Below are 16,858 nucleotides of genomic sequence, written 5' to 3' on the forward strand. Positions count from 1 at the left end.
CAAAGCGTTCTATCCATCTAAGTTTTCATTTTTGCCCTCGTTTTCTTACTGAAGAGTCAAAGCCTAAATCTGAGACCAAAACAACTCAGGAGCAGTACATTTAAATTTACGTTTTCATCGAATCATTTCTGTCAGTAAATTCATAGGTAGCAGGCAGGCGATTCATGCGCTGACCCACTGTTGAGTAAGCCTAGAGGTCGTGTGCTCATTTCCCTGCTGACCCAGCAGGGTATTCTGCACTTTATACTCCTTTGGAGGCTCTGACTAGGTAAGATACCCTAGGACTGTCCATCCAGCCAGCTCTGTAAGAGTGGGTTACCCCTCACGTGGCTTGGAACGTGTTTCTACTATTCTCAGTCAGTTTGGTAACTCCTCAGCATAATAGCTACTTTTCAGCAGTTTAGTAGCAGCCAAAGGAAGAAGGGAGGTGGGGAATTTCTGGTGAGTTTGATTCATCATCTATACAATGCAAAATTAACTCAATTAAATGTTTCCAGAAACTTCTTTTCTGATCTGAAGTCTCATATATTTTAGTTTTTTTTTTCTTCTTCATTTAATCACCAATTAAACCACGCTGCTAACTGATCGTACTTGCTCTTTTGGATGGAGGCCTGGCAATGACAGAAACACTTCATTTTAAGTTATGGATTGCTGCCTGGGTCAACCAGCCCATAGAAGATGCGGAGCTAGAAGATTGACTGGGCATTTGTGAGATCTGCCTTTTCCCATTCAGCTCTGTAAGGAGCTCTTTATTTGGTCTATCGAGTTGATTGTTCTAAATCTAAAAAAACCCTTCTTTTACTAGGGACCTGACATGATATACCATAATGACTTAGAAAGAAACGTTTAACAGTCCATCCTGTGAACGGTGGCTGCCGGGTGCCGACAGACCATGGCAGGTCTTTTTATCAGGTCAATGAGCTGCTAAAAATTGTCTAAGTAAGACCCTGCCATGATCGGCCATAGTGCCTCAGAGGAAGTCATTATAGAATATCAAGTAAACAATACACATTTAAAAAAAATTTACTAATTAGGTTTTGCAGCAATACTTCTCATCCTTAGGGGCTCTACAGTGAGATAATTGACCACGACGTGAGTTATGCTCCCAGACCCAAGGCGTGAAGGTTAATTATTGTGGTGTACAGCCCCCAGCAAAGGGGACCCTGGTGATGAGATGCTGACATTTCAGACATATTACTGATATTTACTTTTAAAATATTTTTCTAAATAAAAGTTTTTTGAATGGTTTTGATTAAAGGGTAAAGTGATGCAGCTACAATAACAGCAACCAGAAAATAACCCCCTCAAAACAAGAAAGGAGCAAGGTGCTCCGGAGAAAGACATCGGAAGGCTTTTATGTAAACACGTATGCACAACGGGAAGGTTGAGAAGTTTGTTAAGATATTAATTGACTTAGAACAATTTCTTGAGTTACCTTTGAACTAGAGAGTCCTAAAAGTATCTGTGGCCCTTATAATATGTTGTGTGCCATCATTTTCAGTATATAGCTTTTCGTCGCCTAAAAGAGAGCTTTAATACATTTATGTGGATGAGACGGTTAGCTATTGGGTTTCTTTATGGCATAGATTCACATCGTCTTCCTGTAGCGATGTACATTTTTGAGTAAACGGTTTGATCTGAAAATTTCCTCTTAACTTGAAATTTATGATTAAGGATCCAATATGATCTCAGTGTAATCTGATTGAATGTTTAGAAAAAAAGAGATATTAAGGCAAAGGAAACAGGAAAGAGAATTATTTCTTGAATAATTCAATCAAGAAGAAGCAATAGGCTGCTGTTTATTGTTGCTGTTATATTGGAGAATTTGCTCAAGAGGATGTTGAGATACTATTTGAAAAGGATCAAGTGTTCAAAATTGAGCATGTGAATTTGCATATGCATGTTAAGACATGACCTCATGCCTAAGTAACAGCAAGGAGAGCCAAATATGTATAAATGTAGTTGCCGTCTTGTCCTTTGGTGCCAGGAGAATTGGGTGAGATGAACCCTGCATACATAAAACATAAGAGGACACCTTGCAAAACTGTTTTTAAAAAAGCTAACAAATGATCTGTTCTTGAATGTATGATAGGAAGACATTTGAGGAGGCAAATGTCAAGGATTTGGATCAGTGAGACCCGAAAACTTTACTTTTGAAATTTCTGCATCAAATTACATATCATTGTTAGAATGGTGTTTTGTATTTCAATTATAGGATTTAAATATATTATAACCAAGAAGAGTGGGATAGTCAGTGAGATTGTAGCTCTGCTTGCCAAAAAACCAATGCAATCTAATAAAAGAAGACAAGTCATACAAATGCTTTTTTCCTACATTAGGACAAATAATTGACTTATTTGATTATGTTTCTCCACTGAGTTAATAAGGCAGTTAATCTAAATAGGCCAGGCCAAGTTTTGTATTTTGCCTCATACGTCTTTCATTGGCTCTGTTTAGCAAACCTTACCATGGAAAACCATCCAGGATCCATGCTTCCTGTAAAGCAGCCACAAATGTTTCAGACACAGAAATAAACACTTACCTTTCTTGCATGGGTGGAAGTTGTATCCAGCTATTAAATCGGGGATCATATCGGCTGACAAAATTTGTACTGTGTTTTCCTGTAAAAATATATTTGGGAGACTTAAAACTTAAGATTCCTTTGTTGTCTTGCACATTTGATGGTATTTTATAAGATGCCTCTGTTTTCAGGTTTCACAAACAGAGGAATTAAGTAGAGGGACAATCTAACATGGTATGAGAAGTGCTAAGTCAGTAGAAGAATAAATGTGTCACCTCGCATGTTTTTCTTTTTTCCTTTTCTTCCTCTCTGCCTTTTTTTGGGGAATGAGCTGGCATAAAAATAAGCCAACCATAATAATAAAAGCAAGTATGTTTATCAAACCGGTTTTATCACAAAGGGTAAAAACTTCTGGGTTTTGGTGTTTTTATGTTTTAAAAACATGAAATTATTGTCTATAAATGATCAGTTCCAGAGATTACTTTGTGTTATATCTCTGGCTAGAGCCTTTTTTTAATGATCCAAGAAGTCTAGCAGTGATAGAGTCCATTCTCTCTCCATGGAAATCATAGCATGCACTACACTAAGAGTTTGCAGTAGGACATCAGTTTTAGTCGATGTGCGTCATGTAAGCTCTGTGTGTGTATTTGGGGGCAGCACCTGCTGCGATGTATCACAGGTGCATTTGCTGAAATGGGAAATCTGAGTCCTCAGAGCTGGTTAACGAGCTTATCCCCTCTGTTGACCCTAAGAAGCACAGTAACAGCTCCGAGGTATTAAAATGAACCCTATTTTTCCAAGAAATGGCAGCAAAAGAGGTTATTCCATTTTTTTGTGTGTGTGTAGCACCCGAGATGACAATCATCTAAAGCACCTGAGGTCTTAACTCTGAAAGTCTGTTTTCTGTTCATATATGTGTAACTAACCATTGAAATATAGGTACCAAACTTCACCTCAGGAATAAGCAGATAAGAGTGTGTGTGTGTGTGTGTGTGTGCATGCATGAACTCACACAGGCATGTATAGACAACACAATTATTAATTGCACAAATATATATTGAGCACTTACTATGCGTCTTGTGTGTTCTAGGTTCTGGAACATATTGGTAAGCAAGAAAGACAATGTCCCTGTCTTTGTAAATGAATAAACAGATGTATATTATATTATCAAATAAGGTGAATGCCACAAAGAAAAATAAAGCAGGGACTGATAGAGGGGAGATCAGTTTAAGTAGGATGGTCACCTGCTCATGGTGTCTTCCGTAAGCCATGCAAATATTTGCAGAATGAGCCTTCACACAGTGGCCAGGTGAGTACGAAGTCCCTGGGCTGGCCATGATTTCAAGACCAGCAAGAATGCTGGGGTGATTTGGACAGAAGTCAGAGAGATGTCAAGGTCCAGGATAGTGTGCCTTGTGGACTGCCTTCTGGTTGCTGTGTGAAGAATAGACTATAGAGGGGCCACTCTGGATGCTGGGGAGTTGTCAGGAGGCCATTGTAATAATCAAGGCAAGAGCTGACGGTGGCTTGAATGAAGGTGAAGGCAGTGAGAGATGGTCAAGTTTGGGATCGATTGTACCGGCACAGTCAATAAAATTTTCTGATAGACTGAGCATTGGTATGAGAAAAAGTGAATAATTTAGGATGGCTGCCAGGTTTTTAGCCAGAGTAACTGGATGGAAGATCATGAAATTTGCTGAAGTTTGGGAGAGAAGTCATGAATTCTCTTTTGGACTTAATCTTAACCTTAAATTCCACTTTGGATCTCAAAGCGGAAGTGTCTGGTAGGGCACTGGTTAAATAAGGCTCCAGGTGCAAATTTTGGAGTCATTAGTCCAGAGATATTATTTAAAATCATAAAACAGGATGAAACCCTTTGGAGAGAGAATATGGAAACAGAAGATAACAGGTCCTGGGAATGAACTCTGCCGTAAAAGAAGAAAAACCAGCACAGGAAAGGAATTGTTAGAGATAGGAGGAAAAGTATGGTATTTTGGAAGCCATGTCAAACAGGGTTTCAAAAAGAGGAGTGAGCAACTGAGAACTGACCCTAGGGTCTAGAAATATGGAGATTGGTGGCGGCCTTGAGAAGCATCATTGCAGTGGATGGGTAGGGATGAAAACTTATGTGGGAACTCCTGAGGAGAGAATAAGATGTAAGAAAGGAGAGGCAAGAGGATAGGCAATGCTTCTTAGGATTTTTGCCATAAAAACATTATGGCTCGAGGATGCAGCATCAAGAGAAGGTTTTATTTGGTTGTTTGGTTGTATTTTTAAGTTCAGAAGTACTGGAAAGTCCATGAGCGGGCAAGAGGGAATGAGGAATAGGCCTTAGATTGGAGCAGAAAAAATACTGGGAGAGAAGATAAAATATATGGGTAGCAATGGAGGTAAGCGAATAGATTTGGTAGTAACAAGATGATTTTATCTTCTGATTGCTTCTATTCTCATTGAACTAGGAAGCAAGGCCATCAGGTAAGAATGAGGAGGGAGGTTATGGAGAAAGAGGCGTTTGAAGAGAGAGAAAGTGTGAAATAATTAACTTGGAAGGTGGGAGAGAGCATTGGCCAGGGTGATTTAGTGGGGTTGGATAGTAGCCAACATGGTCCATTAATAGCCAGTGTGGCTTGTAGTTTTCTCTATTCACATTTAGTTGCTCAGGGGCAGGGAAGAGGAGGAAGAGAGTTGGGTTTACCAGGACCGGGGCTTTAGCAGACAAGTATAATGGAAGGAGAGATGGACATGAGGACTGCAGGTGTATGCACTAGTATGATTATAGGGATGGGAAATAGAATCTAAGCTCAGTAAGGAGGAAAGTACGGACACGAGAGGATGATGGACAGTGAAAAAGTGGTGGAGTAGAGTGAAGGAGGTGGCACTTCCAGGATAATAGTGGATAGTTGCTACATCAAGAGGTAGCAGGTAGTAAAAGCTGAAGACATCCTTTGAAATGGTGGGTTTTAAGGGTGTGGCAGTGGCAATGAAGAGGAAGTAGTAAAGCTACCTGCCTCCAATAATGTGAAGTATGGTCCGGGTAGGGGAGAGCAGAACCCAGTCCCCAATAGAGAGGGTGGCTGGGAAAACAGCACTCTCAGGGGATAGCCAGGTTTTGTATAGAAAAGATGTTGAAGGGAGATTCAGAGGAGAGTTTAAGGATTGTAAAGATTTTGTTGCTGTGAGATCATGAGTTTCAAGGATCATGTGGGAGGGTTTGCATGGTCTGGTTGGTTGGTAAATTAAGTTTTATTTGGGGATGTACAGAAAAAGATAAGACACCAGGAGTGAGAACAAACCAAAAGACTTGGAATCCACAAAGGAAGGGTCCAACTCAAGGAAGGATTGTGTCTAGAGTTGGTTTATAAGGCAGTTTTCATAGAATCTGCAATCATTTTCCTGTAGAAAGAAATATGATTCTTGATAGTCAGGTTCCAAGGTTAATCCCCAAATGTATCTAAAGATTAATGCTGTTAATAGGAATGTAGAATACACCCACTACGTGTAAGAGTGTTTCTCTGTCAAGTTTGGTTTGGTATTTCCATTTGGAGGAAGCCATCTGGCTCCTTTCAGCAATGGGGCAGGGCGCCTTCACGTGCTGAGCAGCAGTGGCAGAAATTAGCAATGTTTGCTTTGGTTGTAATGGTAGTGGCCTTCACTCAGAGAAAAGGCTAAGCAGGGACTAGTGTGATACGGATGTGAGATGAAGAAAGAGTTTCCAGAGGCAGGGCAATGGTGCCAAGGAGGAGCAAGGATGGAGGACGGGGAGATAAAAAGAAGGAAGGCATTCTGGAGTTGGCAAAGAATGTGCCAAGAGGATAATAAACCTCAGCAGGAATGAGTGTGATGGAGTGACGAAGGTGAGATAAAATGGGGTTTTTCATTCCTTCCTTGTGGCTTCTATCAAGACTCTGTTAGCAGCTAAAGAGTGGTGGCCATACTCAATGGAATTTTGGATTTCTCTTCACTCCTTTAGTTTCTTCTCATCTTTCCCATTTTTTCCTAAGTCTTTCTCCACTTCTCTTTTTGTGATAATGCCCTGTCACTAGACATCATTGTTGACTATCACGTGGGTGGTGTGTGAAATGGAGGAAGTGGTGGCCATTGTCAGCCAGTGGTGGAGGGAAGAAAGTGGGAAGGAAAGGAAGTCCCCCGCGGGCAATGTTTTTTGGAGTCAATCATTAGTAAGTGACAAGTGTAAATTAGTTCTCTGTAAGTTGGGGCACTGACAGAATATATGCATATGTATTATAATATTATAATGCGCTCATAACTAATGACATGAAGGGAGTTAATAGGAGTTAATATCAATCGCTGAGTAGAAAAAGATGTATGTGTCCTGCTTATATTTCCAGTAACTAATGTTTTATGATTTCAAATTTTGGTCTTATAATGTAGGCAAGATAAATAAAATTATATTTGTATTTTATGAGTATTTATTTGTGTTTTATGAGCCTGTATTGAAATTTAGAATTGTATATTTCATTCAAGGACACACATCTCAGGCGCCATTTTCATAAGAACCAAGTTTAATTTCAGATTTCATCTTTGGAACTGACATAACCATAACATTTGAACTCATGGATTTTTAACTTTTTCTTCCTGCCAGCAATGAAATTGAAGTATGTTTTATATTATCACAGGATTGCTATTCTTTACAAATTTTGATATTAACTGCTTACTTTTTGATAGCATGAGGTATTATAATATGAAAATCTCATACATTTGAAATGATTGAGTCCCTTCATAGTTTTCTAAATGGGGAATGAGGAAGAATTCTTTGGGAGCGAGCGAAAGCCACTGTTGATTGTGATATAATACTGATTTAATTTGACAAGATTAAAGGCAAAAACATGATTGTTCTTTAATATCTAACCAAATACATATGCTTATGTGAGAAGGAAGTATAACACAGTGGTTCAAGACTACGACTTTGGAGTCAGACAGACCTATGTTGGAATCAGCCCACCTTCTTGCAAGCTGTGTGTTCTGGCAGTTATTTAACCTCTTCAGGCTTAGACTCTTCATGGTAAAACTAGAACAATCTTGGAACAGGCCTCACAGGATAGTTGGGAGGATTAAGTGAAATGATGCAGGTGAGTGCTTAGCAAAGTTCCTGGGAAAGAATGAGTACTCAATAAATACTACTACCAATACTAAAAAAGTCAGTTATGGTTGACCAGATGGATGGAATATGGAGCTACATGGAAAATGTGTAAGGGATTATGGTGGATGTCTGTTTGCTACCTAGCCCAGATACCTTTACTAGACTGGTACACCCATTCCCTAGCTGCTATGAGTGTTGGTTGCTCATAGTCTCAGCTGCTCCCTCTCTGGAAAACTGTCAGCAGAATAGGCCACCTCACTGCCTGCCCTCACCCCCGACCTGGGGAAAGGCCTAAGCTGATTGACACGGGGGTACAAAAGACTGGCCCTCTTGCCTCACAGTGTAACCAATTCTCCTCTACATAGGAGAGCCTAAGGAGTGGTTCCTCAGTATTTGCCCAGATCTATACTAAATGACTCCATGTGCCAAACAAGTCAGGGACAGAATGACTCAGACTTGCATGCACAATTCCCAAAGTTCTAAAAAGGGGTCTTACAGAAAGAGAGGCAGCTGCCAGGCTCATAGGGAGACTGAAAGTAAAACTAAAATATGGTAATTCAAGTTGTACTAAAATTCAATTCTGAGCCTCCTAGTGGCTAAAGCAAAGGAAGAGACACTAAATCACATGAATAGCATTAGCAGTGATTTTCTAAAGCACACTATGCCTCAGTACTTTGGTTGACGCAAATCTGTCACGTGGGTCTTCTCTTGGAGCACGGTGAGCCAGGAGAGCGAAACGCACTCCTATGGTAACGCAACGCCGTGTTTTCTGTAGTCTTCTCTCACTGCAGATTGGTTGAAGGCTTAAGACCAAATCGCTGTTCCTCTAAGGGTGGGGGAGGCAAATCAGTGAGGTCCAACAGCACAATTTCATGGGAGTCTGAATTAGTTCAAAGTTCAAATCTTGATTCTCTAGACTAGAGGAAGGGATACATCCATCCTACTCTCCCCTAATCCCCTACCCCATTCTCTCAGCTGTGTGCTTGATGGAAGTTGAACAGTATGCAGTTATAGGTTATTTTGGGGGGCATAAACCTAGGGAGCAGATTTTCTGTGTTGTTGACCGAGGTCTGTCTCATAGGAATGGGTGGTTCATAGTGTTTTGTGAAAACTGTTGTGGCACCAAGACTGGTATTTTAACGGTGGCCTGTTCCTAAGACTTTCCAGCCTTTTCTTGTCATATATTCATTTTAATCTAGGCTTCAGAGAGAACATTCTGCAGATTCCTTGCTCAGACCAACCTGATGGCTGTGTACTGTGTGTTTACTTACAAATGCTCCTATCAGTTCAAATCACTTCCGAGGAAGGTCAGGTTAAACACTAAATGGGGAGTTTACAGTGGATTGTATGTATGCCAGGGTTTTTTGGTGACATATCAAATCTGTCATTGCAAAGACAAGTGAGAAGAGAGATATTAAATATCATTTTGCTGTTCCGAATCTGTTTCTCGCATAGCCCACGAACTGTCTCCTTTCCAACATCGAAAGATATGGAACAACAAGGCTGCAGGTCTTGAGAAACCATGTCCCCCTCTCTTCAGAGAAATGTTCCTGGAGGGTGGCCTGGGTTGTTTTCCTTTAAGATTTTCTAGAGTGAACAGATGTAACAATTTTCTATAATTTGCCTTGGTGCAGATGCTGAAAAAGAGCATTCCCAATAAAAGATATGCAGGATATGTAATTTCAGCTGGATGTTCTGGGATTTTAAAGTAAAAATGTGTACCTGCAAGCTGTTTCATGGCTCCTCAGTCATAATTATCTCTGTTACACAGAAGGCTACAACTGCAACTCCTCTTTCATGCGCAAGCTTTCCAAAAATATCTTGATAATTTTGGCACTGTGCAAGGCACAGTATTCTCCCTGTGTTTGGTTTGGAAAGTGTGTTAAAATGTTTAATTTCTCTTTGTGATAAATTTATGAAGGAATCACACCAACAGGGAGGATGGAGGATCGGCGGAAGAAGCCCTTGCAAAAGGGGCAGCACGTAGAATGGGTCTCAAGTACTAAATGCTGCACGAGAACTTCAGCCAGGCTTACACACGGCACGCCTGCAGATATACTTATTTATTGAAATTGCAGTATTATACTGATGGAATAGGAGAAAAGTGGTGGAGAAGGTAGTGAGAATGCTGAATAGCTGCAGCCTGCTACCTGCCTCTAGGGAGTCTGTGCTGATGCTTGTGGCATTCCTCAGGGGATGGATAAGGAGAGGGGCTGGGGCGTCACTGCGAAGCCAAATCCCCAGACAGTCAATGAGTGAATGCTCTGCTGCGTGTGTCCTCTGCCAGCTCAACGATTGACCCTGCCTCCAATTGTCAGTCCAATTCACCGACTACTTCATTTGTCCCTGCTGCGCAGAAATATATTTTCCACAGTAATTACAAAATGGACTGCTACTAGTGCCTTTCATTACACACGTACTCCTTGAGCACCTCCTAGTAAGTAGTTCAATAGTTACCATTCGGGTTCCATTGGTCCTCTCCGCCCAACACAAACAAGAAGTTTTCTACCTCCACAACGCAGTGGTGGGCACTGTTGTACGGCATAACTGGAATTAAGAGAAAAGACAAGACGTATGAAATTTCCCATCTTCGGACTTGGTACCCTGGCTTGCTAGTTATTTGCTTTCACCGAAGTGTATAAAATGTGACACTAAGTCAGAAGGAAGAAGAGAGCAGAGGCAGCAGAGCGGGGCACCCACCAACGCACAGTGGCTCAGTGGTGTGTTCATAGCAATTGCAAACCCAACCCCTTTTGATTAATTTTACATAATATTATTCCACAAATTAGTCAAGAACAACCTGTCATGCTGCATTCGATTCATAAGTTCTCCTCACCTGCCTGATGATGGGGATCGCATTCTCAAACAATGACTGACACTCCCAAATGGTCAGGGCTGGGGGTTACTTCTTGGAAGAACTAACCCTGCACACACTTGGAGCCATTAAGATGCTCTGCCCAATCTTGGTTTGCTGGCAATCTTTCCAGAAACAGACTCAGGGTGCTTGGTAGCTTTCTATTCCACGGCAATGAGCAAGCTGAATTTCCATACAGTTTTAAGTTTTTAAATTAAGGTCCTGCTGATTTAATGCCTTCTCCAAATGTATACGCTTAATTTCCTGTACAATGTCATTAGCAGCACAATCACACATTTTCTATCTATCTGCTTAGGAGCTCTTCTGTAACAAAGATAAAAACTGTCAGGAACATCAGAAATATCCATTCCCCTCGTCTCGCCCTTCTTCCTGCCCCAATGTGGTGGCTGTGGGGAGGGGGTGTTATTCAGAAACCCACTAAAGCCAGGATTCTCTGTATTTGTCCTCATTCATTTTCTTTTAGGGAGACACACACAACCAGAATAGGACACCCCTGTCACCCCATGCACAGTGCAGTGTTAGCCTCTGCTATTATAATATCGTGTGGTAAATATAAATGTACACAGCATTAGTTATCACACCACATGCAGTGGTTTGAGCCCAGTGACACCAGTAGGAAAAATGATGTCCTTGTTCAGCTCATCATATGGGCACCTTAAATCTAGGTGAGGACAAATGGGGAGGTGATGTGCATGTTCAGGCAGGGAACTTATTGCTTGACACGGATCAACAGAGCACTTAAGAAACCAGTGCAGTGAGAAATCAATATGAGTCAGGGCCAGCTCTTACTTTGTGCTCTTTTGCCAATGCCGAGAGAGAGAGAGAGAGACAGAGACAGAGACAGAGACAGAGAGACAGAGAGAGGCAGAGAGACAGAGAGATAGAGAGACAGAGAGAGTGCGCCTATCTCATACCTGACTTATTTTGGATGATATATAGCTCTTATTTCATTTTGTTTCTATTATATTTTACTTGCCTTAGCAGGCACTTATTTATGCTGGCTAAGATTTGAAAATAAAAAATAAGGAACAGGCAGAGATGTGAAACCTGAAACAGTTTCTGAAAGAGCAAATCAGATCACTTAAGCTTCTTACCAAAGGATTTTAGGAGTTTTGATTATTTTACTATTTACTCATTTTTCAGTGTGAATATTCATTGTTTTTGAACTTACATCCACAAGGGAGAAGGCATTGGTACGGAAAGCCCTGATTTCTGGGATAATGTGGAAATTGGGTGTGTCATGGATTTCTGTGGTCTATCAGTTAGGTCAGTTGACTTAGGGAGTCATCTCGGGAACATCCTTTTGCCCCTCAACCTTTAGTTACATCTTTGGAAAATGCTTCTAACCATATAGTTCCTGCAGGCTTTACTTCTCAGAGCCCACTGAGGGAGAGTATACACTGAGTTCATTGAGCAACTAAGATTGAATATGTTTTGAATATCCTTTTTTTAAAAAAATTGAAATCATGATCGGTTGGATTATGATGCTGGTTTCAAAATACCAAATACAAAACTATGCTGCTTGTATATTATGTACATTGTGAACAGCCTGGTCACCCTCCAGTTCATCACAATGTCATCTGATCAGTGTAAACTTACAGCATCGATTGTCATCTGTATGCATCTATTCCCATGAGGCAAGAGTGTAAGAATAGAGGCCATTGACTCTAACCAATTTGTCTTATGATCCCACTCTTCCAATATTTATTTTAGATTTTTGGTCAGTTCAATGCCCAAATCTTATAAATAATGAAAAATTGTATTATCTTCTTTTTAACTAGAAGTCCAGCTTTATAACAAAGTACAATCTCTGAAAATATAACACTTGTGTTTTGGTTTTGCCATGCATTTGCTCCCATTCAGGCAAGCAGAAATGAAGTGAAGGAAATAATACATGATTTGTTCTTAAGCTTCTTTCTCATTTGATTACCCCTATTGTTATGCTTTATGCAAACAAATGAAACTATTGCACTAAACTACTGAAACCTTCAAAATAAGAAAGAAGGTCTTTGAAGTCCTAATATATAGGCTACTTGAAGGTATTCTCGCTTATCTACGTATATACATATATGGATATCTATACATATATCTACATATATTTGGTCTTGTTTTTAAACCTGTATGCTGTATTTTTTGGCTGAGTATTTCAGTATTCTCATTCCTGAATTATTGTCTTTTCTGAATTATTACCGTTAGTCAAGAGGCTACAAATACACACAAATAACTCTTTGAAATTATCCTGAATGTAAAACACTCCAAGTTTATTAGGAAAAAAATCTATATTAAATCAATGTTTGAGTTTTGCAAAAGACCTGATTTCTTTGACTTCTGATTAAACCCGAAGGAAAGCAAAATAAATAGGGGAGTGAGCAAGAGCAAACATCTGTTTAAAATGCCACTAGGTACTGCTCTTATTGGTGATCTTTTAAATAACAAGGAATACACGCCTGACCCTTTCCGGATTTCTCTAGCGGTGGACACTGGCCTCGCCCTCACAGGCAGGTATCAGAGAAGTTTGTACTCCGTGTTCACAGACAGCCCAGTGTGAGTTTTTAGCGTGTCAGTCAGTGAGTTAGAGGGAAAGGGTAAAGAGAAGCTAATCAGGATGAAATGAGATTAAAGGCTGTCTAATTTTACAGCAACTGTGATCCATCAGCCACTGTGAAAGTGACAGTGGAAATGAATGATGGAGACAGACAGGTGGGGCTGTACATTTCACTGATTTATCCTCAAATGCACTGGGCCTTATTTTATTGAGTGAACATGACCGCATTTATCATGACTGTCATCTAAACCCACTTCCCTCCATTTAAAAAGGTCACTTTACTCAGAGGGAGTAAGAGAGAGGCACTTTCAAATCAGATTTAAAATCTAATAACACGTGTTTATAAGGCCCTTTGTGAGAATTCTCAACTTTATTAAACAAACTAGATGTGATAGAAGGAAAGGGAAAAAAAAAAGCCAGAAAATTGAAAAAGGAAAAACCTTTAGTCATCTGAGGAAATATATTCATTTAGTCTCTAAATGTGAAGCAATTTCTACCATTTTTGCCTTTTCCACTCCAAGCACCTGAAATTCTATTTTAGTATGGGAAGTTAAAGCATTTACATTTAATATTTTTAATTAGGAAAGTAGGAAGCAGGTAGTACCATAAAATAAACTTGGAGAGGATACTAAGTCACAGTATTTACTCTGCAGAATGACTCCTCACACACTGAATAGATGTTAGCGATTGTTACAAGTTAAATCTCTGCCACAATTCACTTATATGCCTGTTAATTGTTTTCCCATAATTTTAAGGCCATAAAAATCTCAGTTACACAAAATCTTTTACCCCTCTCTGTACTGGTGCAATAAAATACCCTGGAATGCTTGCACAAAATTGGTTTTTGTGGATATGAAAGTGAAGAGTCAAACCCTCAGTGTATTTTGTGTTACTTTTCACAATAGTAACCACCACTTACCGACCATTTGCTATGTGCCAGGCACTGTGCAGGGGCCATATATAGATGTAAATTAAATATGCACTTATATTTATATAGAATTACCTGTATTCTATCTCTGAAAATATAACAACATTTGTGTTTTTTCTTACCATTCAGGCAAGAAGAAATTAAGTGAAGGAAATAATATGTGATATTATAATGTATGATAAAATATAATACATGAGAAAATATACCTATATTTCATTTACCTATATCTTTCATTTAATACAACTAACTCCAAGGGAGGCATTACTCATTCATTTTATTTCTATAAGACATACCGAGGCCTTGAGAGGTTAAGTCACTTGTTGAAGGTCACACTCAGCTAATGAATGGCAGAGATAGAATCCAAACACGGGGATATCATGGGGATATCTGGATCCCAACCCACGCTCTTATCCATTTCACTCTACTGATTTTCAATAGGTATGTTCATCCAACCAGCAAGTAATTACTGAGTACCTGTGTGTTCAATGATGGTGTTCCTGAAATTTCTGTATAATTTTTTTGTATTGAATCATACTTTAAATGTTTATTATTTTCATATTTAAAGGAATCCTTAATTAAAGCAACTAAACACTCCTTTAAATTTTTTTCTATAAATTGGGATATTCAAATAGTTGGTTTTATTAAAGTAGGGTACAGTTGTTTGATGGAGCCCGAAAGACACTGAGCAAATCAGCCAGCTAAGGGTGGGTAGAGTCTATGGGCAGAGGGTTTTTCTTTTTTTTTAAACAAGGAGGGCATGTTTCAACCTTGCAAGCAAATTCAGAGCATCCTGGTCACAGAGGCCCTTTTCCTGGCATATGAAATGTGCAGGGGGCTTGTTGTATTTATGAAGGACTTATTCTGCTAGAGAGCCATACTTCTGTTTCCTCCACATTTTACATATAAGGAATGTATACCTCTTTCAGCAGAAAGCATAGGTATCCTTGGCAACAACAAATTTTTATGAACATCCAAACAAGACTCTATAGGGCTATGCCAAGTTTACAGGATTGCTAAATAAATGGTTATTGAATGTGTATTATCTCAATGTAACATCTGAGGGCCTTGATTTCCTTTTGGCCTCAAATATACAAACTTGCAAAACTGTCAAATATGACATACTTCTTAATTTTTTGGGAAAAGTAATGAACACCCATGTAAAAATAAAATAAAATAAAATCTGATAAAAAAGAAGGATATACAGGACTAATAAATTTTCCTCCTACCCCTGACCCCCGGCCTTTCAGTTCCCTACTACACAGGCTATCACTGTTACTGTGTTCTTGGATTTTCCTTGAGGGAGATTATACATATGAGTCATTTCCTTTAATACAAATGGCAGCAGTGTACTATGGGCACACTGCTTAGTACGTCAAGAGTACATTCATTTATTCATTCCCAACCAATCAAATATTTGTTCAGCTGCTACTCTCTGCCAGGCAATGTTCTACCTGCTGGGGAGGTCATGGTGAACGGCATCAAGGAACATCCTATTCAGTAGAAGCACATGATAAACACAGACACAAATAAATAGGCACTTTTGTTTCAAGTGACAAGTATAATGAAGAAAAGTGAAGCAGAGTCAGAGAAGAGGGAGTGACGGGGTAGGGAATTTTGATATGGTCAGGGAAGGCCTTTCTGAGTGGATGACTTTTGAGTAGAGAGTTGACTGAAGTGAGCAAGGGAGCCGTGCAGGGTGTAGGTTCAGGAGTGGCAAGCACAAAGGCCACGAAGCACAGGCCGCTGTGGGATGTACCAAGAAGAGCAGGAAGACCAGAGATCTGAGACAGCGCCTAGGAGGGAGACCAAGGGCAGATCAGGTGCAACATTGCAGGTCAGAAAACAACGCTTAAATTGTCTCCCACGACATTCTTTTTAACAGCTGCACAGTGTTCCATTTGATGGGTATCCTATAATGCATTTCATTCTCTTCTGATGGCCATTTATTAATTCATTTGACAAACATTTACTAAACACTCAGTATATGCAGATACTTTTCTGGTTGCTGATAATGCAACAGGAAACTAAGCTGTCAGTGTCTCTGCTCTCGCAGAGCTAATGTTATAGGGGAACGAAGAATGTAAATAAATACATAATGGATAGGAAAGCAGCCAGGTGATGAGAGAGGATATAAAGAGAAATAAATTGGAGTATGTGTTATAGAGTGAGTGCCTGGTTATTGCTCTAGCCGGGACCGTGAGCGAAGGCCTCTCTGGGGAATGGCATTTGGGGTAGAATTTGAAGGCTGAGAAGGAACCATTGTTAGAAAATAAGGGGAAGGAATCCAGGCCAGGACCCTGAAGTGAGAATGAGCTGGATGTGCCTGAGAAGCCCAGAGAAAGCCTCCATGTCTGGAACTCTGAGGGTAAGCGCCAAAGAGGCATGAGATGAAGTCGAGAGGCAGGCAGAGGCTGGGGAGATGGGTCTTTATAAGCCAGGATAAGTGGTGTGGATTTTATTCTCAGCATGCTGGAAAGGCATTGGCGGGGTTTTAAGTTGCGGAATGACCTGATTTTTTTTCTCTCTTTTTTTTCAGGTTGGCACCTGAGCTAATGTCTGCTGCCAATCTTTTTTTTTTTTCTTCTTCTTCTTCTTCTTCTCCCCAAAGCCTCCCAGTACATAGTGGTATATTCTAGTTGTACATCCTTCTGGTTCTGCTATATGGGACACTGCCTCAGCATGGCCTGATGAGCGGTGCCATATCCATGCCTAGGATCTGAACCGGTGAAACCCTGGGCCACTGAAGTGAAGTGTGTGAACTTAACCACTCGGCCACCGGGCAGGCCCCTAGAATGACATAATTTGATTCATGTTTTAAAAACATCACTCTGGCTACTATGGATGTTGTGGGAGTAAAAGAGGAAAAAGAGGGAGATGAGGTAGGGTGC

General features: G+C 40.1%; 1 protein-coding gene across 1 annotated transcript in view; it reads right to left on the minus strand.

Moving 5' to 3' along the window:
* The window catches only part of KLHL14 (kelch like family member 14), a 93,982-nt gene that overhangs the window by 12,492 nt on the left and 64,632 nt on the right, over window positions 1-16,858 (minus strand). The window contains exons 3-4 of the mRNA XM_070627544.1: window positions 10,080-10,169; window positions 2,543-2,621 (exon numbers count right to left, since the gene is read on the minus strand). Coding sequence (XP_070483645.1) covers window positions 2,543-2,621; window positions 10,080-10,169 — 169 coding nt within the window. The remainder of the gene's footprint in view (window positions 1-2,542; window positions 2,622-10,079; window positions 10,170-16,858) is intronic.

This window comes from Equus przewalskii, chromosome 7 (assembly GCF_037783145.1).
Source record: "Equus przewalskii isolate Varuska chromosome 7, EquPr2, whole genome shotgun sequence".
NCBI classification, from domain to species: domain Eukaryota; kingdom Metazoa; phylum Chordata; class Mammalia; order Perissodactyla; family Equidae; genus Equus; species Equus przewalskii.